This window comes from Armigeres subalbatus, chromosome 2 (genome assembly GCF_024139115.2).
Source record: "Armigeres subalbatus isolate Guangzhou_Male chromosome 2, GZ_Asu_2, whole genome shotgun sequence".
In the NCBI taxonomy this organism is placed as follows: domain Eukaryota; kingdom Metazoa; phylum Arthropoda; class Insecta; order Diptera; family Culicidae; genus Armigeres; species Armigeres subalbatus.
This window is the reverse complement of record NC_085140.1, coordinates 153,493,712-153,520,642: the sequence shown is the minus strand read 5'-3', so window position 1 is coordinate 153,520,642 and position 26,931 is coordinate 153,493,712. Positions and strand designations below refer to the sequence as shown.

Sequence of the window (26,931 nt, the reverse complement as noted above, 5' to 3'; positions counted from 1 at the left end):
ATACACCATTGCTTCAATCCGAGCAAGCGCTTATTTGTAAAGAAGGAATTACATCCACAATCGCCTTGATCCGAAAGAGCTCCGTCTTTTGAAGAAGGAATCATATCCACCATTGATTTAATCCTGGCAAACGCCTTAATCCGGAAAAGCGACTTCTACCTTTCCATTGCCTTAATCCTGACAAACGCCTATTTTTCAAGAAAGGATCACATCCACCATTGATTTAATCCGGGCAAGCGCCTACTTTAAAAAAAATCACATCTTCCATTACATTAATCCCGGCAAACGCCTACTTGAAAAAAAAGGATCACATCCACCACTGCCTTAATCCGGGCAAGCGCCTGCTTTTAAAGAAGACATCACATTCACCATTACCTTAATCTGGACAATCTGGGCTTTAATCCTGACAAACGTCTATTTTTAAAGAAGAGATAACATGTACCATTGCGTTTATCCGAGAAAGTGCCTGCTTTTAAAGAAGGAGTCACATCAACCATTGCTTTAATCAGAGCAAGCGATTATTTTTGAAGAAAGGATCACATCCACCATTGCTTTGATCCAAGCAAGCGGCTATATCCGACTTATGTATGCTTTCTTCGAAAAAGTTACGTCTTTTCAAATATGTTATTAATTATATTCCTCACTAGCAAACAACTAAAAAACAACAACAAGAAAAAATGTTATGAATGCGAAATTACCCTCCCTTTTGACGCTGTCCACAGTTATGCCAAAAGTGCATGACGTGCATGACGTGACGGGAATGGTGCATTCGGGCAAACGGCTTTCTGGGGAATGGTCTAATCTGGCAAATTGATTCTGACAAAAAGCCTTCTGGCGAATGACTTTCTGGCGAATGTCATACAACCCATATTTGAAACAGGTCGACAGACCTTTGGTTACGTGTTTAGATCAAAAGGTTTTATTCCAGGAATTTCTTGGATGGTCAAGAAGTTATTCTTCGTAGACATTCTATTCTATGTAGCACAAGGAGCATGTGAAATATTTGAATCAGGTCGACAGACCTTTGGTACGCGTGAAAATAGCGAAACTCGATTTTTGATTGAAAGTCGTTTTTTACGCGGTGTATGGGGTTTACGCGGTTTTGATTTACGCGAAACGTATCTTCCGCGTAAAAACCAACTTCAGTGTACTTGGTTTTACAGTTCGTTCTTGATTTCTTAAATGGCCTACTTTTCCATATCAATGAAATGGGTGCTATAATGACCATTATGACTATAATGACCAATGAGTTGTTATTATGCAATTCATTTGGAGTGCTACAATGGTTATTAAAGCACTCATTTTGTGGGTATGGTAAGTAGGTCGTTTCCTCACTTAAACATGAACTGTCAAATCAGGTATTATGAAACGGTATTACATAAATTCTTTTTCCAATCTGCAGTAAATCGTGAATTTTCAAAGTTGCTGTCTTTGGCAACATTGGCAACATCGTTATACAAATTTCCATCATTCTATCTATCTACCTACCTATCTATCTCTTTATAATTTCAGATTCGAAACGTGAACTAAGTGCTACAGCAAGATATATGCTGCACTCTCACTGGATATCAACGGAATCCTTTAGCATTTATAAGTTCAAACCGTGGTACGTATTTGTTCAAATCATAATTATTTTGAACCTTGTGAAAATGTTACACATTAAACTACTCATAAAAGTTTTCGCAGTTTACCAATAACGTCAATACATTCTTGGTAAAAGTGGATTTTTTTAATATATTAATCTCGCTGATTTTTGTGCCATTGGTTGGGGAAAATTAGGGAAATTCAGGGAGATTTTATATCACTGCTACTACTTAAATTACTATTTATTAAGTTTTATCTAATTATGCTATAGGGCAAACGATCCGATAGTCGTGGGTGTTCCTATAGTTGTGGTAGTACAGTGTGTGTTAAATCTACGAATCAAACGCAGCAACGCATTACGTCCAATGATAAAACGGTGTGTCAATATACTGCCCATGGTTTCATAGTTGACGTATCAACCATTCGAAATTTCAACGAATTTAATTTATTACACGTTTACTAAAGTAGCTCGACCGTTACAACATCGATACGTTGCTTGTCCAAGACCTCATTTAAGTGCTTACGAGTTGAAATGTTTTAAGTATGTGATGATTGTCCCTAAATTATTCGAAATACGTGCGAAAGTACAATGGTTGTTACGTCAACTATGAGATCATGTGCAGTATACGAAGCATGTGAAAACAGCATTGAATATCTTCAAAAACTGGTAAATATCTAGCAAATACCTTACTAAATTTTTGCCTGTGCACCAATAGTTGCGGTAGTGTTCTCATAGTTGCGAGTCCCGTAAGAAAACAGTGGGATTCGCAGCTATAGGAACACGAATTAAAAAATACCACAACTATTGGAACAGTGTACCAATAATTGAAGTTATTATTTCAGGACAGAATACATGAAATACATGCGACGGAAGCATTTTTCCAATAAAATATATGGTGAACGCTTTCGAATATATATCCAAGGTAAGCGAATTGAAATTTCGTTTGATTCTAAGAAAATAAATAGTGTTGGAACGTGCTTAGTTCCTTCACTATTGGATCATTTACCCTATACACTCAGTTATTTTTTTACACACGTATGGGTTTTAATCGATTAAAACCTTTAGCATCAATGAACCTATGAGTTAAACCCACGAAAAAAATTACAAATAATCAAAGAAAATTCAGGTGGTGTATAAAAAGCAGTGAAAGTTCAGGTTAAGTGAGAAATTAATGAATACCACACGTGTAAAAAAAAATTGGGTTTATGCTGTTTTAGGTTGATTTGCAACCAAAAATATAATATTTATTTTGGCTCATTTTAAAATGGTTTAAACTATGGTACGGTTTTGCACTAGTCCAAACCATGATTGAATACCCTAGTATCCCTATTAAATGCTATTTCTACCACTTTATGTACATTTCTTCATTATATTCTATAATGCAAGGCAAAGGCACTGTCACCGCAAGGTGGGATTATCTGAGTTTTTCCCAACTACCGATCACTGTGCATCCAGAGGAAAATCCTGATTTTTCTTCCGATTTTTTTACATTTTCAAAAAATGTTAACGTGAAATTTGTGGAAGCAGATGAAAAGTGCGTAGAGCAGCTGAGCACACGGCACGTCTTCCGATACCAAATGGAGAAGTAGAAAGCTGCTGCACTAGAGAAAATTACTCCCGGGAGGTTGGAGATCACTATTTCCAGATTATATGCGGTGAGCCGTTTCCAGTTACATGTTTTATTATCTAAAATTGAGTTTTTAAGTGTTTGGTAAAAAAATGGTAGAGCTTTCAATGAAGCACGTAGATCGACACCTAATCGTCCATCTTTTGAAGAGAAATGACAGCTTTGGGAGACGTTGTTTAATTACTAGCATTATGTCCAAGCACAACCTTTCTGAAATTCGCCTGTATCGTTTTTCGATTCACAAGGAAAGTTTAGGCTTCAAAAGCTGCCAAACCAGGTTTCCCATATTCGTCGTGGTTGTATTTTTTTTAATTTTTTTACAGTTTTACTTTGAATAATGTGTATTGTTTTATTTGTTATTCAGACTACAAGCTTTATCACGTGATGGATACTGTCTTGATGTCAAAGATCCATCATCTAATTGTCACTGAGAATAATGTATATATGGCATTTAATTGTATATCAATCTCAAGTTACTGAATGTTAGGGCTATAATCAAGGTGGTTGGGATTAAAATGCACATTTATGTAGCGCGACAATGCTTCCATGGTACTATTTTTTTTTGAGCCAAGATCGCTTTTAGATGGAGTACTGTGATATTTTTTTGGCAATTTTCAATTGTCCAGATTATGGAGAACCTGTGATATCGGCCAATAATGGCCAATTCATGTTTAAATGTAGTATTTGGGTATTTTTTTGATCCTCCGTGTATTCACTAGTATACTTTTGAAGAGTTCAATATTTGTAATTTATTATCTACTAGCAGACCCGACGAACTTCGTTTCGCCTAAAATTGATTTATTTTCTGATTAGATCTCGAGTTATGAAGAAATTGATGTTTCATTTGTATGGGAGCCCCCCTTTCCAAAGCGGGGAGGGGTCTCGAACCATCTTAAGAACCTTCCCCGGCCCCAAAAACCTCTACATACAAATTTTCACGTCGATCGGTTCAGTAGTTTCCGAGTCTATAAGGCACAGACAGACAGAAATTCATTTTTATGTATATAGATTTTCCTCAACTAAACTTCTTCAAGAAAGCTATACTGACTGTAACCGCATAGTTGTCCAATGAATGAGGACATCGTGCTTTTCTTTTTATTCTATACAAGTTTTAAATTTAAATACTTTGAAAAAGTTGTTTTTAATGAAATTTTGGTTATTACTTTGCTATGAATTTTGCAAGTTCTCTAGAAGGCCCAAGCCTCCTTCAGACCGAGTACTTTCGATGATCATTATTATTATTGTCTTTATTATAGAGACTGCCGTAGACTGAAGAAGTGACGTGTGTCATATTGCAAAAATGGTGTTATCAAGTTGTACTCTTCGAGTTATTTAACAGAAAAATGTAAAACATGTATGTTGTAATTTGGCGTCACTTTTTCAGATCGCGGCAGTGTAGCCCTCGGCTGGCTCGTTTCTTACTGTCTATAATTTTTTAATAATACATTTTAAAATAATTTCGCAATTTAAATTTGTTTTTGATATTAGTGAGCAATATATAGTTGTTCTGCGATTTGCTCGTTTTATTTTTGAAATATATTTGTTTAATGTGTGTAGTTTAGTATTTTTACAATGAATGAAAAATCGGTAATGGTGGAAATATTCAAGACATAATATCTATAGATAAAACAGTAAATATAACTTGAATTAACAGAAGATCAGTTAAATATTGTACAAATAGTTAAGATGTTTTAGCTCCAGAGGTGAGCCAGCCAAGGGCTGAAAACCTCTTAAATAAAGACGATAATAATAATATGATGTTATACAATCTGTAAAATTAGTCAGATATCTGCAAACTAATGCAATTTTATGGTCAACGTGAAAGAAAGGCAACACCTTTTAATTTATATTTCATCTATCACATTGTCAATGAAATATAAATTAATAGTAGACCCGGAACCCCCCAGGAATTTTCACCGAAATTGGATTCTGTATCAACTGTCTTGTTCATTTGGCTTATTAATTTTTCTGCAACCTCTGATGAAAAGCTTAACTTTATATTTCTGTCACCAGTTCAGAATCATAGTTATTTGAAATTAATCACTACTTCTTGCTTAAATTAAAATGTTTTTATATAAAATAAAATGGCTCTCATGTTCAATATTATATTTTATTCAAAATTTGTACTTGTTGCTTGTGCATTTCTGTTATATTTTTATAATTCTCATCATATAATTGGAAAAACTGGACACACTTGATCTCCACCCTTTTATTATTATTTTTTTTTAATTTTCTTGATGTAACATGTGAGTGCAAGCTTTTTCGTGTTGGACGCAGAACAACCGCGCAGTTATCGAAATGTCAGATTCTGAGTGCTGGTTAGAAAAAAAAATACAAGAAAATGACACAATCCGTTTTTATGTGCTTTGTATTGGACATAAAATGATCCCGCAATTATCTAAATGTCCGGTTCTGTTGTGCGGGTGAGTAAATGAATAATAAAGTGAAATAAACAGTGCAGGTTTGTTCGTGTTTTGTAGGACGTAGAACGATCGTAGATCGCGTCCATGTTTTCTTCATTAAGCAGAACGATCAGCCGGTCATGCAAATTGTGTTCTGCTTTGTGCGGTAAGCAGAACGATCGACTGATCACCGAAATTTTGTTCTCCGTAGTGCGGGTGAGTAAATTAATTAGAAAGTTAAAGTTTAGATCGCGTCCAGACATGTTTTCTTCGGGAAGCAGAACGATCGGCCGGTCATCGAAACTTTGTTTTGCTTTGTGCGGTAAGCAGAACGATCAGCCGGTCACCGAAATTTTGTTCTGCTTTGTGCGGCCTTAAATTAAAATTATTAGTTTTGTTTTTATCGATCAAACTACACGCTATACACGGCATACCGTTTACCAAAACGAACCCTGCCACACTTCCTACCCCATATATCCAACATCCCAGTGATTTCTCGTGGAAGTGCAGATGACTCGTCGGCTTCTATCAAAGCGAGAATCATGTCAACATTATCCTACCTATTCCTCAATTGACCTGCATTCGGACACGGCCGGCGCTGGTATTGCTTATTTTGGGTCACCAGTTCTTACACATTGAAGATGATGTTAGTCCCAAACTTCATCTGTTGGTTCTCTGTGTAATTACAGCTGACCTGGCAATAACGGAGCAGCAACCGTGGGCGGTCAATCATGCTCATGCTCATGCTCACTACCGATCACTGTGCATCCAGAGCTAACAGTGTAATTATCTAAGGGAGGCTTAGTGTGGCGACAAGGCTGGGCAAACTTACGCTTGGCACATCCTCTCAGTATTCCAATCAGCACTACGTAATCCTTCTCACAGCTGCACGTATTGGAGGAAGGATCACAGTACACGTGATGCAGCTTGGCGTGGCACGTAAATTCGCACGGGGCTCCGACGTACATTCCTTTGGCTGTGAACGGGAGAAGAGAGAAGAAGAGTGGAAAACAGGAATAAGAAAACGAGTAATAAATAAGTATCACGTTGACGTAGTGGGTCTGCGACGATGGGAAATAAATGTAGCGGCGAAAAATGAATCAATCAATTCGTGAATAATGTCGTTTCCTTTAGCGCCTTTCACACTCCCACACTTCGGTCGCGGTGCATGACCGGAAAGCAGTAAAATGCAACTACATTGATTTAATTCAAATTTTATGGACATTTTTATGGCAAATTGCAAGTGGCAGCTGGTGGGCGCGCGATAACGATAGATAATCGTGATCTGGAAAATAAAAATATTGGATGCATGCCAAATAGATGATGTGGCTGACTTTTATCGTTGATAATGGACAGCAGGTTACATAAATTGAGAGGTAAAACAATTCAATTTTTGTTTTTATGCAGCAAAGGGCATCACAAATATTTTTGAAACCACGCATTTTGTGGATAGTTTTTAAGAACATTTCGTTTAAATAGACATGACATGACTCATACATATTCTTAACCAGCCATCTCGTAACAAGTTGCATTCAACAATGGTGGAATCGTGGTTTTTAGGCGCAATAATGATGCAAAACGGGGTCTTCAGCTAACCTTGCGATCAAAGGCGTATGATTACCTATCCGGAGATTCCGGAGGAGACCGAAAGTTGAAAAAAAAAATCAATGATAAGTGATCTTTTACAACTGGTACTGCCAATAGGCCATGCCTGAGTTTTTAATCTTAAGGTAAATAAAAACCCAAGGGCATCTTTAGTAGAGTTATAAATTGTATGGGAGTTAGAAAATGAAATTGAAACTGTAAAAATGCCATCTTCAACAGACGTTGTAGTTTTAAAAATTCGAACAGTTTCGTTTAAAAATTTATAACTGGAATACTACCCAGTTGTATTTTTGCACGAATTTGCAACAGAATGTACTCGAGTTTTATTTCGTTCGAAACAATAGAAAATGACGTCATCAGCTATAAAAAATACTGTTTCATCGACAGCATAACAATTTGACATTTGATTTGGCCTCGGAAGATATTTTTTTCGTTTTCCAGTATAAAACATGTGCATTGTGCAGCTTATAACTGCTACTGAAGATGCATTTCTTGTTTTATATTTTTGACAGTTATAAAAGTAAGACTCGTAAAATAAATATAACTATAACTGTAACATTACTAAAGATGCCTTTGACAGACGCATCCTCTATCGAACTATACGGAATTCCACGTTCAATTTGCGGTTGTGTCTTTAATATAACCTTCTACTTTTTTGGTTTCGGCTAGTGCTATTTTTGTCCGGCTTCAAAATTAGAACCACTTTGGCGTTTTTCCATTTATCTGGAAAGTATGCAAATTGAAAACATTTGTTAAATAAATTTTCCAAAAAGGATAAAGAGCTCTCAGGAAGTTTTTTGATAAGTATGTAGAAAATACCATCATCACCCGGTGTTTTCATATTTTTAAATTTTCTAGTAATAGATCTCACTTCATCCAAATTAGTTCCCAACGAAGGGTCAAAAACATTCCCTTGATTGAGAATGTCTTCGAAGCTCCGTGTAACCTGATTCTCAATTGGACTAGTGAGACCTAGACTAAAATTATGAGCACTCTCGAACTGCTGAGCAAGTTTTTGAAAATTCCAAAAGGGTTTGAAATTGGGAGACATTGTTCTCAAAGTTGGTATTTCTCAGAAAAGCGAAACGTTTTTTAATTTCATTTTGCAAATCTCGCAAAATAACTTTCAACGCGGGATCGCGAGTTCTTTGGTATTGCCTTCGCCTCACATTTTAAAGAAGGATCAGTAGCAGAAGATCGTCGTCAATAATAATGGAGTTGAATTTAATTTCACATCTAGGAATTGCAATGCCTCTGGCTTCGACAATTAAATTTGTCAAAGATACGATAGCATTATCAATATTACTTTTGGTATCAAGAGGAATATTTACATCAAAATTCCTATCGATATACGTTTGATATAAATCCCAATCAGCTCTATGATAAGTAGAGCTGATTGGATTGTTAATGGCTTCTTGTAAGATTTCAAATTTCACAGGAAGGTGATCAGAGTCAAAGTCAGCATGAGTTACTAATTGGCCACACAGCTGACTTGAATCCGTTAAAACTAAATCAATTGTTGAAGGATTTCGAGTGGATGAAAAACAAGTCAGTCCATTGGAATATTGAATAGTATAATATCCCGCTGAACAATCTTCAAATAAAACTTTACCATTGGAATTGCTTTGGGCATTATTCCATGAACGGTGTTTGGCATTGAAGTTACCAATTATGAAAAATTTGAATTTGTTGCGAGTTAGAATTTGAAGATCAGATCTCAACAAATTCCTTTGCTGCCCATTGCACTGGAAAGGCAAGTATGCAGTAATAAAAGAGAATTGTCCAAAATTTGTTTCAACAGAAACTCCCAAGGTTTCGAAAACTTTGGTTTCAAACGAAGAATATAATTTATGTTTGATACGTCTATTAATGACAATGGCGACCCCACCACAGGCGTTGTCAAGACGATCATTTCGGTAAATAAAATAATTTGGATCTTTTTTTTGATGAAAATACCAGGATTTAAATATGTTTAGTTATAATGGCAATGTGCACATTATGAACGGATAGAAAGGTGAATAATTTATTTTCCTTACCCTTTAAAGACCGGGCATTCCAATTTAAAATTTTAAAAGAATTATTTGGATCCATTAAAACGAAGTCCAATAACATTTGTTTGAGTAAATTTGATACCAACCTGAACAGCTTCAGGTATGGCATTTGCTTTGACCATTGCATCAATCATGTGATGCAATTGTTCATTTAGAAAACCAAAGTCGGAAGCGGACATGCTGCCTGAATCGTCAGAACGAAAGTTATTTTCCATTGAAGAATGGGTATGCAAATCATGGGTATGGAGTCTTTTGTTAAAGTGAACTAAATAAAATTCTTGAGAAATACTTCACTGGGAAGTACCAGAGCGAGATTTCTTTTTCATCTTAATTACTTGGACTGGTGAAAATCCAAGTAATTGATCAATTTTAATTTTAATCTCATCCAGTGATTTATCATCACTGGGGAGGCTTTTCAAGACGACTTTGAACAATCGCTCAGTTTTGTCGTCGTATGTGAAGAATTTATGGCGCTTCTCAGTTAAATACTGAAGAAGACGTTTGCGATCGTCAAAGGATCCCGGCAAAACGCGGCAGACACCCTTCCTGGAAATCTGAAAAGAAACCGTGATCCCCTGAAGGTTACTCAAAATCTCATTCCTAAAGCCAGAAAACACGGCAACATATACCACAATTGGCAGACTCCTTTGCTTTTTCGCATGGATCGAATCACCTGGGCTAGAGGTAGATTCGATTTGCTCAATTTCGTCATGAATCAAATCGAACTGGTTGCTCAGTTCGATAGGAGATGAATTATTTTGATTGTTAGATTTAGAAGGGATATCTGAAGTCTCCAGCTTCCTTCTATTTTTTCCGCGATTTGGCAGGACGGTCTTGAAACCTTGTTTCTTAGAAGGAAGTGGAGAATTGAATGAATACTTGGTATTCATTGACTACGAAAAAGCTTTCGACCGTCTCAATCACGAGAATATGTGGGGCGCCCTGAGACGCAAGGGAGTTCCTGAGAAAATCATCGGCCTCATCGAAGCACAGTACGAGGCCTTTTCGTGTAGAGTGCTGCACAATGGGTCCTGTCCGACCCTATCCGGGTCGTAGCTGGTGTGAGGCAAGGATGTATCCTATCACTGTTACTGTTCCTCATCGTAATCGATGAGATTCTGGTAGGTGCGATTGACCGTGAACCAAACCGCGGGCTGTTATGGCAGCCTATAACCATGGAGTACCTAAACGACTTCGAATTGGCGGATGACGTTGCACTCCTCGCACAACGGCGCTCTGACATGCAGAGTAAGCTCAACGACCTTGCCGAGCGCTCCTCCTCGGCAGGTTTAGTCATCAACGTCAACAAAACCAAATCGTTGGATGTAAACACGGTGACTCCTTCCAGTTTCACAGTAGCCGGGCAACCAGTGGAGAATGTTGAAAGCTTCCAATATCTTGGTAGCCAAATGGCGTCGGACGGCGGTACCAAGATCGACATAGGCGCACGGATCAAGAAAGCAAGGGCTGCCTTTGCGAGTTTAAGAAATATCTGGAAAAACAGGCAGATAAGTGAACGCACCAAAATACGAATTTTCAACTCTAACGTGAAATCTGTGCTGTTATACGCTAGCGAAACATGGTGTGTATCAGTGGAGAACACTCAACGGCTGCAGGTGTTCATTAACAGATGCCTGCGGTATATAATTCGGGCCTGGTGGCCTCACAACTGGATCTCAAACAACGAGCTCCATCGTCGTTGTCACCAGAGGCCGATAGCAACAGAAATTCGGGATCGGAAGTGGGGCTGGGTCGGCCACACTCTACGTAGGGGCGGAAACGAAATCTGTAAACAAGCATTAGACTGGAACCCAGCGGGACATCGCAGCAGAGGCAGACCCAGAGGCTCATGGCGGCGAAGCCTCAATAAAGAAATAAAAGAAGTCGACCGAAATCTAACCTGGCAACAGGTTAAAGCGATAGCCAGGCAACGCTCAGGATGGAGATCTTTCAAGTCGGCCCTTTGCACCACCGGAGGTGTACAGGATCCGTAAGTAAGTAAGTAAAGTGGAGAATTCAGCGACTCCCCCTTCCTCTTGTTTTTATTAATGCTCATTGCTGAGTGTGGAGACGTGACCTTCTAAGAGGTTCTTTCCCAGAACAGTTTTCCTGCAGGATTACCACCGCTCGATGGAATTTTACTTCCGCAAACGGATCCAACGGAAAATGAAGGCACGGGTCCCAGCAAAGATCGTAACGGGATCAGTATGTACAAATAGCGCTGAGAAGCACTGTTGAAATTAAAATAGCTTCGGGTAGTATTAAAAACTTCCTTCCGCAAAGAGAGTAAAGAACCGCACAGCACGAAAGCACGATGCGGTCTGTGTGTTACTGCTAATGTGCTACATTTGGAGGCGGCTTGCACTGGTACAGTAAGGATCAGGTCAGGCGTGAAATTATGTGAATTTGGTATGCGCACCGCACGAAAGATCGGAGTATGCATCGATTGCAACATTTCGTGAGTTTTGGAAATAATTAGTAAAAACATGCCGATCCATTTCTCAGACCGTGTGTATTCGTGTCCGTGAAGCCTGATGCATTGGCTTAATTTGTTCGAAAATCGCGGAAAAGTGTCAATTCGACGTTTATGTATGGTCGTGTGCCGAGTGTTGGTGCGTGAAAAAGAAGGTCCCCCGTGCGTGAAGTGGTGACTTGAGAAAGAAGTTTTTGAGTTTTGGCTTAGTCTAGTAGCTGCGGAAGGTTGGTTGTTTGAAACGACTGATAGGACGGGAAACAGAAGACTCTTGTCCAGTGTGTTTTGATTCCTGTGACTGCGATCGTGAAAATTATACGCAGTGTGTCGACTATGCCTTTTAGCCCGTTAATGTTAATTCTTTCGTTTTTGTTTGTTTTCTTTTTATCGTTTCAGAGGGCGAGTAATGGCGCTTGAACCTAGGCTTTTATGTACACTAATCGACGTAAGTATTCGCCATGTTTTCCAAAGAAATCTGTATATATTCATGCGAATACTTTTGTTTCTTAGTGTACTGTACCGCTCATAAAAAAATCTACTCCGCTGCTCATTTTTTGTTGCAACGAAAAATACGCGCCAGATACATCTTCTTCTTCATTGGCATTACATCCCCCACTGGGATATTGCCGCCTCGCAGCTTAGTATTCAATTAGCATTTCCACAGTTATTAACTGCGAGGTTTCTAAGCCAAGTTACCATTTCTGCATTCGTATATCATGAGGCTAACACGATGATACTTTTATGCCCAAGGAAGTCGAGTCAATTTCCAATCCGAAAATTGTCTAGACCGGCACCGGGAATCGAACGCAGCCACCCTCAGCATGGTCTTGCTTTGTAGCCGCGCATCTTACCGCACGGCTAAGGAGGGCCCTAGAAAAAGAAAAACATACCTCCAGGAAAAAGCTACTTTGATATTTTTTTAAATTTGGCCGCCACGTGGTGCATTCCGGCGGTGAATGCTTAGATAGCACGTGCTATTCGTACTGTGGAGAAATTTTTCACATCTATGAGAGCCTTGGAAAATGATCACGAAAGTTGTCATTTTGTTGCAAGGTACAATATAAGCCGGGATACAAGAATAAAAACCAAGGTGAATACAAGCAGGTGTAGCAGTATGCCAATTACATGATTCAGCCATCTTGGATTTTGATATGGGGCAGCCACCGAGTTTGTTTATGTTTTGCACTGAAAATGAATTTTTCACCCCCGCGCTAGTCTCTCCCATCTACTATCGAAGTGAGTGAACCCTGATATAAGAACCCTGATAAAAACTGTATCCCATCCCAAGAAGTTAACTGTCTTAGGAGTGCACATTAATCCTCTTAGCCAAGTCACTCCCAACGGTTGATCATTCATTTAATAGTATAAATGGAGCGGTTGGTACGAGATGTCCCCGTTCTACAGCCATAATGTGAATCAAGTAAAGTATTGATTTATCAGAGAAATATTCAACAACCAACGCTGCACAGTTGGCCTGGCTGCATTTATATTTGAATTATATCTAGTATGTTCTTCAAATATAAATGATGACAAGAAATATGATAGAAATAATCGATTCTATTATTTTCCAGGATTCTTCCAAGTGATGGCTGTGTATGTGTAAACTAGACTAGACTAGACTAAAGCTTGCTACAGAATTTGCTCGAGTTTTATTTTGTTCAAAACAAAAGTAGCTTACTGCATCAGCTTAAAAAATCAGTTTCTCAGACATCACAGCAGTTTTACATTTAATTAGGTATCGGAAGATCATGTTTTCATTTTTAAGTATAAAACATGTGCAGTTTATAACTGCTACTGAAGATACAATTACCGTTTTATATCTTTGACAGTTGTAAAGTCTGTAAATCAAGGAAAACGTATAACTAGAACTGTAACATCACTAAAGATGCTCTAACTGGTCTATTTTTTTCTAATCAATATTATACATTAAATTTGATGCATTCTCAATAATGTAGATATGATGAACAATGTTAGAGATTTTCTTTGTGATGTCCTTGGTCATCCAAGCTATCGTTGAGTTGACAACTTGCGATCTACAGACACTAAAATAGCGTTTAACATAACTCAAAGTTTCGGTATGCGTTCAACCACGTTCATCACACGGCCCAGAAGGTCAGCCCATGAAATTCATTTGGGATAGTCTAGGTTATCCAAACCATCCTTGAGTTGAGAACTTGCAATCTACAGCCGCAACAGTAATTTTTATTGTTATTCAAAGAAGACCTACATAATAAAAAGCCCATTTGCCGTTTTTCACACAAAATGGTCAACTTTGGAGATCTAGATCTCGGTTGCGTGTGAACTGATTTAGCTGAAAATTTGACCAGAGTTCAGATGTAACTTGATAATTACTATCCATTGAGTTGTTTATTTTTCTATCAACAAGGAGGTTTGCCTAAGATTGATAAAATTCCATTCAAATCATTAAAAAATTTGATAGATTCCCCTTTAATTTCAGATATAATTTTGAAATATGCTAGGATTGATGCTTAGCCCAACTCGGCCCTAGTGAAACTCAACCAAATTTTACCAGCATTTTATATTATTACCTCTTCAAAGTCAACGCTTTTCTCATCTTCAAAATTTGTATCCCCATAATCCTGCCGAACAATGTCGCTTCCATACAGCTCTGCGCCTTTATGATTGAACTTCACACTATGCTCTTCTACGTATTCCCGTAGATGATGAACTCCTTACCAGACTTTTTATATCTGAGTTTATTAACTTCGACAGTGGATTGAAGCGTCAGTGTGAAAAATTCATTCTCAGTGCAAAACGTGAACAAACTCGATGGATGTTCCATACAAAAATCCATTACAGTCGACTCTCTACATCTCGATGTTCCATATCTCGATACCTCTCCTATGTCGATGGTTTCCTTGGTTCCTTCAATTTACATACATTTTGTCATTCTACATCTCGATAACCTCTCTATCTCGATATCTCTCAATCTGGATGTGTTCTGATCATACTTTGTTCTGAACTCACTCTCCTTATGTCGCTATGTTTAAATATTTAGGCAACTAGACCATCTTTGGACAATAACAAATAGTTCAACAACAAGAAATGACTTTTGTTTTGTTGTCGTTTTTCATAGCAACGAGAGTTTTTGGATCTAATACCCATTTCAATTTTCCTTCCATTCCTCGATCTCTCCCTATCTCGATGGTCCCTTCAATATCGAGATGTGGAGAGGCGACTGTACTATGTTTGAAGAATCTACATGGTGAATAATTGAATATACAGGGGTTAGGCAACTTTTTGAAAAATTGATGAAATTGGACAAAACCGGAAGCATTCTTGAACTTTGATATTCATTTTGATATGGTTTCGAACATTTTGCAAATTGGCCACTTTCCCCGGGGCACCTGGAACCTACTACAGAGTGGTCAGGGCAACTTATCGTCCTGAATATGCTTCCTGAAGCATCTCCATGAAGTTTGATGCTAATATTGATATGGTTCTGAACGTTTTTCAAATTGGCCACTCAAGAGATGAGCCAGCATAGGGCTGAAAATCTCTTTAATAAAGAAAAAAAAAAAAATTGGCCACTTCCCCCGGGGCACCTGGAACCTACTGCAGAGTGGTCAGGGCAACCTATCGTCCTGAATATGTTTCCTGAAGCATCTCCATGAAGCTTGATGCTAATATTGATATGGTACCGATATATATACGTGATTGGAAGGATATACATAATTGACCATAGTATCCGGAAACAGGTTTACTGAAATGACCATATCTCGGATGTTTTTCAACGGATCTTAGCGCATCCGCCCGCATTCAAATTTCAATAAGATCTAGTTTCTAGGAAAATAGTGTTCATCATGTTACTTCAAACCACACAAAAATACGAACGGCAGAAAAAATGTGTTTTAACATGGCCTCCGAAAATCCGGAACATCTTCGGTGTCCGGTGGCCAGTATTCGTGACCATGCATGTTCCTGAATTTTGCCTAAATTTGCCGTCGATCGCTTCCGGTTTTGTCCAATTGTATATGCAATAAAATCTTCCACAATTGTATATGCCTAATTATCATACAGTTTCTGAAGGGTTCTTACGTAGAACTGCTTAAAAAATTGCCATCCACGGGTCTGGTGGATACTTCTATATGTATAAAAATGAAATGGTCTGCGTTCGTATCCGCAGAACTCGAAAACGGCTGAATGGATTGAGCTATGCTGATTATCGCTGCCGACTGGTTTATATGATTTTTTTGGTTGTATACTATTTCGCCGAAAAACATTTCGCGGAATTTTTTTTCGCGGTACGACATTCCGCGGAATGTATCAACTCTCCGAAACACATTTCGCGGAATGTACCTTTTTTCCGAAAGACATTTCGCAGAATGTACCTTTTCACCGAAAATCATTCCGCGGAATGCCATTTGGCCGAATTCAGTTGGAATAATTATCATTCAAATATTTACCGATTTCTGCTTAATTGCATGCAATCCGGGCAATTTTTATTTGGATTTAATGCAAACCCGACCCGTTCCCTAGAATTTTTGCGTTCGTAAACCCGTACTCGACCCGAACCCGACATAATTTAATTATTTAAGCCGGCACAAAAGTTTTCCCCGGAAAATTCAAACTAGATATGTGTAAAAATGTAAGTCCAAACAACGAACTAGCCTCACAATTAACAAAACCGAATAAAATAATTTTCAGTATTTTATTTCTTAAGCCCGTACCCGACCCGGACCCGTTTTTTTTATCTTACAAACCCGTACCCGAACCCGATATTGTACTAAGTTTTCAAACCTGAATCCGGCGATTTGGGTTGAAGGTTTCAAGAGAGGGGTAATGCCTTCTTTAAATGAATGCATCTGCCCGGTATAAAGCGAAAGGAGTTGATAATGCCTACTTTGAAAGAACGCGTCTGCCCGGTATAAGGCGAAGGGAGGGGTTACGCCTTCTTTATATGGATGCATCTGTCCGGTATAAGGCGAAAGGAGGTGTTACGCCTTTTTTATATGGATGCATCTGTCCGGTATAAGGCGAAAGGAGTTGATAATGCCTTCTTTAAAAGAACGCGTCTGCCCGGTATAAGGCGAAGGGAGGGGTAATGCCTTCTTTAAATGAATGCATCTGCCCGGTATAAGGCGAAAGGAGTTGATAATGCCTTCTTTAAAAGAACGCGTCTGCCCGGTATAAGGCGAAGAGAGGGGTAACGCATTCTTAAAATGGATGCATCTGCTCGGTATAAGGCGAAAGGAGTTGATAATGCCTTCTTTAAAAGAACGCGTCTGCCCGGTATAAGGCGAAGGGAGGGGTAATGCCTTCTTTAAATGAATGCATCTGCCCGGTATAAGGCGAAAGGAGTTGATAATGCCTACTTTGAAAGAACGCGTCTGCCCGGTATAAGGCGAAGGGAGGGGTTACGCCTTCTTTATATGGATGCATCTGTCCGGTATAAGGCGAAGGGAGGTGTTACGCCTTTTTTATATGGATGCATCTGTCCGGTATAAGGCGAAAGGAGTTGATAATGTCCTCTTTAAAAGAACGCGTCTGTCCGGTATAAGACGAAGGGATGGGTAATGCCTTCTTTAAATGAATGCATCTGCCCGGTATAAGGCGAAAGGAGTTGATAATGTCCTCTTTAAAAGAATGCGTCTGCCCGGTATAAGGCGAAGGGTGGAGTAACGCCTTTTTTAAATGGATGCATCTGCCTGGTATAAGGCGAAGGGCGTTGATAATGTCCTCTTTAAAAGAACGCGTCTTCCCGCTATAAGGCAAAGGCAGGAGTAACGTCTTCATTAAATGGACGCATCTGTCCGGTATAAGTCGAATAGATTTGATAATGCCTTCTTTAAATGGATGTTTCTGTCCGGTATAAGGGGCAATGCAATTTTGAAACCTACTTCTACATATTCTGGGAGGCCTTCCTTAGCGGGAAGATGCGAGGCTGCCAAGCAAGACTATGCTGAAGAAGGCTGAGTTCAACTTCTGAGCCGGTCTAGGAAATTTATAAAAAAAAAAATTCGACTTTTTAGGTATAAAAGTTTCAACGTGTTAATCTCGTGTTAAACGAATGTAAAAAAATGGTAACATGGCTTAGAAACCTCGCAGGTAATAATTCTGGAAATGCTGAATTGTTATTAATATTCCGCGAAAAGGTGCATTCCGCGAAATGGTACATTCCGCCAAAAGTCATTCGGCGAAAAGGTACAAACCGCCAAATGTCGTACCGCGAAAAGTTACAAACCGCCAAATGGTATTCCGCGGAATGTTCAACCGCGAAAAGGAATTCCGCGAAATAGTTTTCGGTAAAATGTTATACAATCTTTTTTTAGCTCAGTTCACAGTTCACAATACGCATTTTTACCTACTGTGCAGAACAACGTCTGGTCGACTAATATAATATAGATAATAATATAAATACACAGAATTCTGTTTTCACGCGATTTTTGTCGCTCGTATTTTTTATCGTTTGTCTTTAATATATCACCAGAGTGTTTGCAAAATGTTACAAAAAGTCCTAATTAATTCAAATAAAAACCAAATGGTAATTAGAATGCGGTAAACATGTCAGATAAAGGCACAATTGAGAAAATGTAAATCGTGTAGAAACAGAATTCGGTGTATTTCATTTTCACCCTATTGAAATTGCCCTTTCAGTCAAATGAATGGCTCATTCTTCACCTTACTTTTCACATTAAAAATTCTATTTTGCCGGCAATTATACTCGATCCGGTTCATTACTGGCACTCAAGCAATCTGCAAATTAAGCTCACCGAAGCCCACCCGAGCCCATGTCGTGTCAAAACCACCACCCCTTGCTGTTTCATTGGGGGTTGTCCCCCGCTGTGGAATTGTAGCATAAAACATTTAGTCACGACATTTCACCACCACCGCGTGACCGTAGTGCAACTAGTCCAGAACAGAAGCACAGCCGTGGTGTGCCTCCAAAACAGGGAAGACGGACAGAAAATTTCATTCTGGCTATTTCTGCAGCAGGCGTTTATTTACGCGAGCTAAAAATAAACCAGGAACACGAATGGCAAAGAAACGATTCAGTTAGCTGCACCGATTAATGGATCTCATTCCACCGAAAATTTCAGGAAAAATAAAAAATGAGCTTAGTCACCGGTTGTCAGAGTTTTATCGTTCTAATCTCTCCGTTAAAAAACTAAACTTTTTGCGCTGTTATGAGATCAGTTTTACTAATGGTTTGCATTTTAAATTATTTCAAAGACACATTTTATTTCGATCGATTTAAACCCGCCAATCGTTCGCTATTTAGAAAAGTTGACAAAAAATGAGCAATGAACAATAATGAATAATTGGAAATGGATTGTTTGCCATGTTTAGCATCATACACAAGCATTCACGAATATGGAGACGCATGGTACATCAACTTCTTTTGACTTTTTGTACAAGTTATTGCACTTTTATGGTTTGTGATTTAATTCTTTATAAGGCAGAAGAAACTAAGCAATAATTCAACAAAAACAACAATTAGACTCAAACATATGTTCACTTCAGAAATATTGAAAAGTCAGTGGCAATATAGTTGTCACCAGGCTTGTAAAATGTCATCTGCATCTCATTTGACTAATTTTTTCATAACTTTCTTTAGAAACCAAATTTGCTTCATAATATGGCATGTACTCATAACGCTTGCACAGGGGTATATGTTTGTTCAAGGGTTCATTTCATTTATTTAGTTAACATCTAAACAGATAACACTGAATCAACAATTTGACGCCACAGTACACGGTTCGAGGCCGCATCTCTCCATCCTCGGATACGCCCCACGCTCGCCAAGTCGTTCTGCACCTGGTCTGCCCATCTCGCTCGCTGCGCTCCACGCCGTCTCGTACCTGCCGGATCGGAAGCGAACACCATCTTTGCAGGGTTGCTGTCCGGCATTCTTGCAACATGTCCTGCCCATCGTACCCTTCCGGCTTTAGCTACCTTCTGGATACTGGGTTCGCCGTAGAGTTGGGCGAGCTCATGGTTCATTCTTCGCCGCCACACACCGTCTTCTTGCACACCGCCAAAGATGGTCCTAAGCACCCGTCTCTCGAATACTCCGAGTGCTTGCAAGTCCTCCTCGAGCATTGTCCATGTTTCATGTCCGTAGAGGACAACCGGTCTTATTAACGTCTTGTACATGACACATTTGGTGCGGTGGCGAATCTTTTCGACCGCAGTTTCTTCTGGAGCCCGTAGTAGGCCCGACTTCCACAGATGATGCGCCTTCGTATTTCACGACTAACGTTGTTGTCAGCCGTTAGCAAGGATCCGAGGTAGACGAATTCCTCGACCACCTCGAAGGTATCCCCGTCTATCGTAACACTGCTTCCCAGGCGGGCCCTGTCGCGCTCGGTTCCGCCCACAAGCATGTACTTTGTCTTTGACGCATTCACCACCAGTCCAACTTTTGTTGCTTCACGTTTCAGGCGGGTGTACAGTTCTGCCACCTTTGCAAATGTTCGGCCGACAATGTCCATGTCATCCGCGAAGCAAATAAATTGACTGGATCTGTTGAAAATCGTACCCCGGCTGTTACACCCGGCTCTCCGCATGACACCTTCTAGCGCAATGTTGAACAACAGGCACGAAAGTCCGTCACCTTGTCTTAGTCCCCGGCGCGATTCGAACGAACTGGAGTGTTCGCCCGAAATCTTCACACAGTTTTGCACACCATCCACCGTTGCTTTGATCAGTCTGGTAAGCTTCCCAGGAAGCTGTTCTCGTCCATAATTTTCCATAGCTCTACGCGGTCTATACTGTCGTATGCCGCCTTGAAATCAACGAACAGATGGTGCGTTGGGACCTGGTATTCACGGCATTTTGAAGGATTTGCCGTACAGTAAAGATCTGGTCCGTTGTCGAGCGGCCGTCAACGAAGCCGGCTTGATAACTTCCCACGAACTCGTTCACTAATGGTGACAGACGACGGAAGATGATCTGGGATATCACTTTGTAGGCGGCATTAAGGATGGTGATCGCTCGAAAGTTCTCACACTCCAGTTTGTCGCCTTTCTTGTAGATGGGGCATATAACCCCTTCCTTCCACTCCTCCGGTAGCTGTTCGATTTCCCAGATTCTGACTATCAGTTTGTGCAGGCAAGTGGCCAGCTTTTCCGGGCCCATCTTGATGAGCTCAGCTCCGATACCATCCTTACCAGCTGCTTTATTGGTCTTTAGCTGTTGAATGGCATCCTTAACTTCCCTCAAGGTGGGGGCTGGTTGGCTTCCATCGTCCGCTGAACTGACGTAGTCATCACCTCCGCTGCCTTGACTTTCACTGCCTGTACTCTCAGCGCCATTCAGATGTTCCTCGTAGTGCTGCTTCCACCTTTCGATCACCACACGTTCGTCCGTCAAGATGCTCCCATCCTTATCCCGGCACATTTCGGCTCGCGGCACGAAGCCTTTGCGGGATGCGTTGAGTTTCTGATAGAACTTGCGTGTATCTTGAGAACGGCACAGCTGTTCCATCTCCTCGCACTCCGCTTCTTCCAGGCGGCGTTTCTTCTCCTGAAAAAGGCGGGTCTGCTGTCTCCGCTTCCGTCTATAACGTTCCACGTTCTGCCGGTACATTGTTCAAGGGTACATTGCTCTAAATATAACATCTGAGGCTGGAGAGTGAAAACTCTCCAAAATGTCTCGTGTCATTTGACATAATGTCATTTGAATGACATTTTGCCTCCCACGCCCCAGATTACATATTTACAGCAATGTCTTGTTAGACACAGTTGTAGGCACATTTAAGCGCTAAAAGTTCGTCATACATCATGAATTGATAGCTAACTCCGGAAAAAAGTTCTGGGAAATTATGCAAACGAATGCAAATGACAACTTGCCACTGCCTTACAGGTGCGATAAAATTGGTTGCAATATGTTTGCCACTGCCTTGCAATCGCAGTTTTAGAAACAAAATCCTTAAAAAAAAAAATATAATTAGATGTTGCTTGTTGGTTTTTTTTAATAAATATATACAATTGAAAATCCTTCGTTCCTCGAATATTACGATCTGTTCGTATAAGCACTGTCTCTCCAATTTAATTGAGATTTCAGTTTATTTAATATAGCTACTCAAAGGCTACCAATGCTATCCGATGTTTTGTTCATACAGAAAACTCTCTACATCTTGATCTTGTAAATCTCGATAACTCTCCCTATGTCGATGTTTTTTTTTGGTCCCTTCAATCTACATACATTTGGGTTTTCTACATATCGATAATCTACATCTCCACATCTCTATATCTCGATGTGTTCTGGTCATATTTTGTTCAGGATTCTTACTCCTTATGTCGATCCATAAGGAGACCATCTTTGGGCAATAGCACATCAGTGTTGGTAAAATCTTTCACAAATATCTCAATCATTGAGCCCTCCCGCGCGAGCGAACTCGTTTGCAATTTTAGAGGAATACATCACGCTTGAGTTTTTCATGCTAAAACGCATCATTTCACTCATTTTCCAAAAACCCATTTTGTTCCAAAAAGCGTTTAAAATTTATTTGGGAGCATTTTTTTTGTTGACACACAAAAGAGTTTTTGTTGTTCTTTGCGACGATCGCCAATTAACTGTTTTTAACGAAGCAGAACAAAAGAAAACCTACGATGAATCAAATGGATGATTTATTTTTATTTTATTATTATTTTAGACGCTGAGTTGGTGCGTTTCAACTCACGATTGATTTGAATCGTTCATGAGTTTAGAGATTTTGAGTTTTTACCAACACTGTTTGCCATGGAATGTGGTCCTTCCATAATTTTGAAACGCTAGCGAACCTAGCGGTGGAAGTCAGGCGTTACTGAACAACGCGAATAAGACAGTGCAGCATTGCATGCTCTGCTGTCTTCTTCTTCGCCTTGGAGTGCCGTTCGTCGATTGTTAATACACAAAGAGCCTACTTTGAAACTAGCAGTTTATTCTATGATGTCTATCTGCTTTTGACAATAGTAAACACATCAACAACAAGTAATGGTATTTGTTTTGTTGCCGTTTTTTATAGCAACGAGCTTTTTTCTATCCAGTACCCATTTCAATTTTCCCGTCATTCCTCGATCTGTCCTTATCTTGATGGTCCTTTCAACATCGAGATGTGGAGAGGCATTATACTTTTGACATTCATATGAAAAAATTAAGCACAAGGACTATGTTCATAGGATCAACTGCCTCTCCCCTGGCCACTACGAGTAGTGGAGTTTGTCTAAAATGTGGTTGAATTAAGAGGGCTCTTGTAAACTTTTATGAAAAGTTGCATGTATCATCAAGCAGGCCCTTCCAGAGAGATCGTGTGCTGCTCAAAGCACCGACCTGGCCCTAATTATGGTGTTGGGTAGGTCTCTTAACCTTTTTGTCCCTGACGTCTGTTTCTAAGGGCTTTCAAAAATTAAAACTCCTGTAAAACCATATTTCTTGACCAAATCCCTTGCAACAATTTGCATTCCATCCGGATGGATCCCAATTTTCGATTCATATTAGATTTGGGTCATTCCTCACTACGGTTCCACAATTATTCTTGAATCCGTTGGGGTCAGTTGTCCCCGGAAAAAGTGACCGTTTACGAATTTAGGTCAAAACCGGTTGTGACACCTCAAACATCATGACTTCACAAAACAATGATAAGAATGATATTTTAAGGGGTTCCTGGGCCATTTGGATTCAAACCGGTCACATCGGCCACAATCCAGAGGACCTGCGAAATGAATAATATTTTTGGAGCTCCTGAGCCTTTTGGGTCCAATCCAGCCACAACAGTAACAAACAGGAGAACCTGAAAATGGCCCTTTCTTAAAATGAGTCAAAATAAATCGTGTGACGTCTCGCAGAATGGCCATTTTCTAACTTTAGTCAAAGCATCTCGTGTAACACCTCAAGCTTCAGGATTTAACAAGCCAGTGATGGAAATGATAATTTCAGGGTTCCTGGGCCACTCTGATTCGAACCGGTCACATTGGCCACAATACGAAGATCTACGAAATGTACATTTTTTTTTTATTTAAATCTACATAGGACGTGTGACACTTGATGATTTCACGAAACATTGGCTGCGATCCGCGAAACATACTGAAGGAAAGCTCGTTCATTTGGATCAAAACAGGTTGTCAAAATCAAGCCAGTCAAGTCCGGACTGGGGATCGAATCCACCCACTTTCAGCATGGTCTTGCTTTGTAACCGCGCAACTTACGTATTTTGATCCTTTGATTAAGAAATCCGTCCACGGTGGTTTCAGGAGTAATTGATTTAATTCATTATTTAATCATGTTTTTCATAGTTTTTAATGTGTAAATAAATGTGAAACACTTCAAAAGTAGAAGCCAAGTCAAGAAACTATGGAAGCATAGTATCTATCATTATTTCGTGAAGTCGTGAAGTTTTTGGTGTCAAACGAATTTAGGAAATTATTATTAATTTGTGCAATTATCTGCAAAAATCTGATTTTTTTCAGCAGCCGAGTTGGATAAATCCTACGACTCACAATAGGACAGCCCCATATAAAGGTGTGGCCAAAACTACCAAAAGGCCAATTTTCGATTTGGGCGAGTAAAATGTGATGAATACACAGCTAATAACCTATATTTTTATAATTAGGGTGGTTTTTATTTTTTAGATTTTTTAGGGAGGGGTAGGGGCGTTCAAACTAGCCCCTCCTAGAAATGATATTTTTACGTTTTTTGGGAAAACGGACAGCTTTGCCATGTTTTCGTCTCAAAAGTAACATATTTATATATCGTTACAAAGCTCTTAAACAGATCTATGCAATAGGCTTGATAATGTAATGATAGCTCCGTCCAGAATTCAGTTTTTAGTAGTTTTGTAAAAGCATATTTTACGCAATATTTAACGAACAAAACAGTTTGGTACCCCGCAATACCCCGCAGTAAAACATCATGCACTACACTATTGAACTCTTAAGCTTTGAGGACCATGAATAAAATTATGCCCAAATTCACAACTTTGTAAGATACACGAATTTTAAAAATTGCCCATTTTTGCCTTTCTCGTGTACTAAGTATGCGTAGAAGCTATATGATCGCTCTAAAGCATTTAAAATAGCCTAAAAACAAATAGTGTTGTATACTGATCGACTCAGTTCGAAGAATTGAGTGTGTGAATTTCTGTATGTGTGTGAGCAAAAATGGTGTTAACTCTTTTTTAAGCACTTACTCTAAACCGATTTACTCGCAACAAGTTTCATTCGTCAGAGAACGTTGGTCCATTGTTCCCTATTAAAAATAGGCTTGATCGGACTATGGGCTCAAAAGTTATGCCCAAAATACATTTTCATATAATGTACGAGAAAGACAACATTACCGCTAGGGGGATTAATCAGGTGTTTTGGTAAACTTCTTATTTTTAAATTTTTATCTGAGTTACTCAATAATGCCACTTTAATTGAATTTGGTGACGAACACAATTCACATAACATTTTAAGGGAAAGGGTTATGCCTTAACGTTTCGCATAATTCAAGAAAAAATCATCTATCATATAAAAAGCGTTACACAGCGTTAAAGCGTTAAGAAGGGAAATTGTTCAAAATTTAAAATTTTGACATTACTACATTATTGGAGCAAATTATAGATTTAACCATAACGTGTCATAACGTGTTGGATGAGTAGTGTGAATAACTCTTTGCCACAATACCTTTTTATAATTATGAAAGAAATCTAAATGAAATATCAAATAAATGAATATCCATTTCGTTGATGTCACAATATGACGCTAATTGAATCTGTTCTGCCCTCCTTTGTTGGTTTAATAAGTTCTACTCAGTGAATTTTCAACGCCAGTAGCTAATAGTGCTTTTTTGATCATTTTAGGAAATCTGTTTTGCGTCCATTTGTCTGTGACACGAATATACAGTATATGACCATTAATATTTTATCTAGCATCAAACAGGCTTATTGCAAGCCAAAAAGTGACCAAATTCTGTTGGTTTTGTAGAATATGACAAAAATCGATGCTATGCCGAAAATTAGCCCCATACCCCATTGAAGGCTCAGAAAAAATATTTTTCTTCTCTATCTATGTTTTTATGATGAATACCACCGTTTATTGCAGGATTCATAATTTTGGCCAAAAATACCTCCTTTTTTCCTATTGTGGACTGATAAAAAAATTGAGTTTGGCAAAGAGTTGTACACACTATTATGTGCAGTGACGAAAAACGGGTATGACAAATCGGGATCAAAGTGATACTGTTTGATTTACTTCAAATGATCGTTCTTGTAAAAAAAAAATAAGTTGGTGTAGAAAACAACCGCTGTTTCGTTGTTTTCCAAAAGTACCCAAATGAGTGTTATTTTTTTGGCAAATTCATAAAATTAAATGAAGTTCGCGTTTGATAATTTTCAGGATTTTCGGCTTTCAGTCACATGAAAATGTTGATTATTTCAAATCATTGCCAACGTTTCGATCCGGGGGTTTGGATCTTCATGAGGGCTCGAGATTAATCAACCTGTCGATTGAAGTGTGGGTCAGGTTGATTAATCTCGAGCCCTGATGAAGATCCAAACCCCCGGATCGAAACGTTGGCAATGATTTGAAATTATCAACATTTTCATGTGACTAAAAGCCGAAAGTCCTGAAAATTAGCAACTAATCCAGTCGAAATCCTCGAAGTTCGTGTTTGAGCTGGCCTACTTTCCCATATAAAAAAACAGTTGTTCAATGAATGTTATATCACTCAAATAATTGAGAGTAGTTTGTGAAACTTTAAATGCAAAAGATGAGTTTTTCAGCACTAGTTGTAAGTTCATCCAACGAGGCTAGTCAAGTTGGATAAATACTACCAGTGCTGAAAAAAAGTCGAGTTTTGCAACTTGCACGCACTATTTTATGCAATGACGAAAAATGGGCTTTAATACGTATGATACATCTGTTCCAAAATGGCACAGCCAGATTGACTTCACATGAGCATTATTGTTAAAAAAATCAATCTGCAATGATATCATTTAAAATTATCAAGTGCGTCTGGAGCTTTGGTGTAATTTGTTATAAATTGTGCGTATAGTCTCTAGTTTAATCCAAAAAAAATGTGCATTTCTAAAAGGTTTATCCCAGAAAGTGCAACAACCAATCTTTCTTTTTTAAATTACGATGTAATTTATAGGCGTTCGCTAATGACTGTTAGCAAACCATGTATAAAAGGTAGACTTAAACTACGCATCGACTAGAGGGCCTGTCAAACAATGTATTATTTTTCTTATATCACAAAGTAAT

At 39.0% G+C, this 26,931-nt stretch overlaps 1 protein-coding gene across 3 annotated transcripts in view; it reads right to left on the bottom strand.

Moving 5' to 3' along the window:
• LOC134215306 (uncharacterized) overlaps positions 1–26,931 on the bottom strand; it is a 137,176-nt gene that overhangs the window by 66,039 nt on the left and 44,206 nt on the right. For all 3 annotated transcript variants that reach the window (XM_062694524.1, XM_062694525.1, XM_062694523.1), the window contains one exon: positions 6,447–6,590. In XM_062694524.1, coding sequence (XP_062550508.1) covers positions 6,447–6,590 — 144 coding nt within the window. The remainder of the gene's footprint in view (positions 1–6,446; positions 6,591–26,931) is intronic.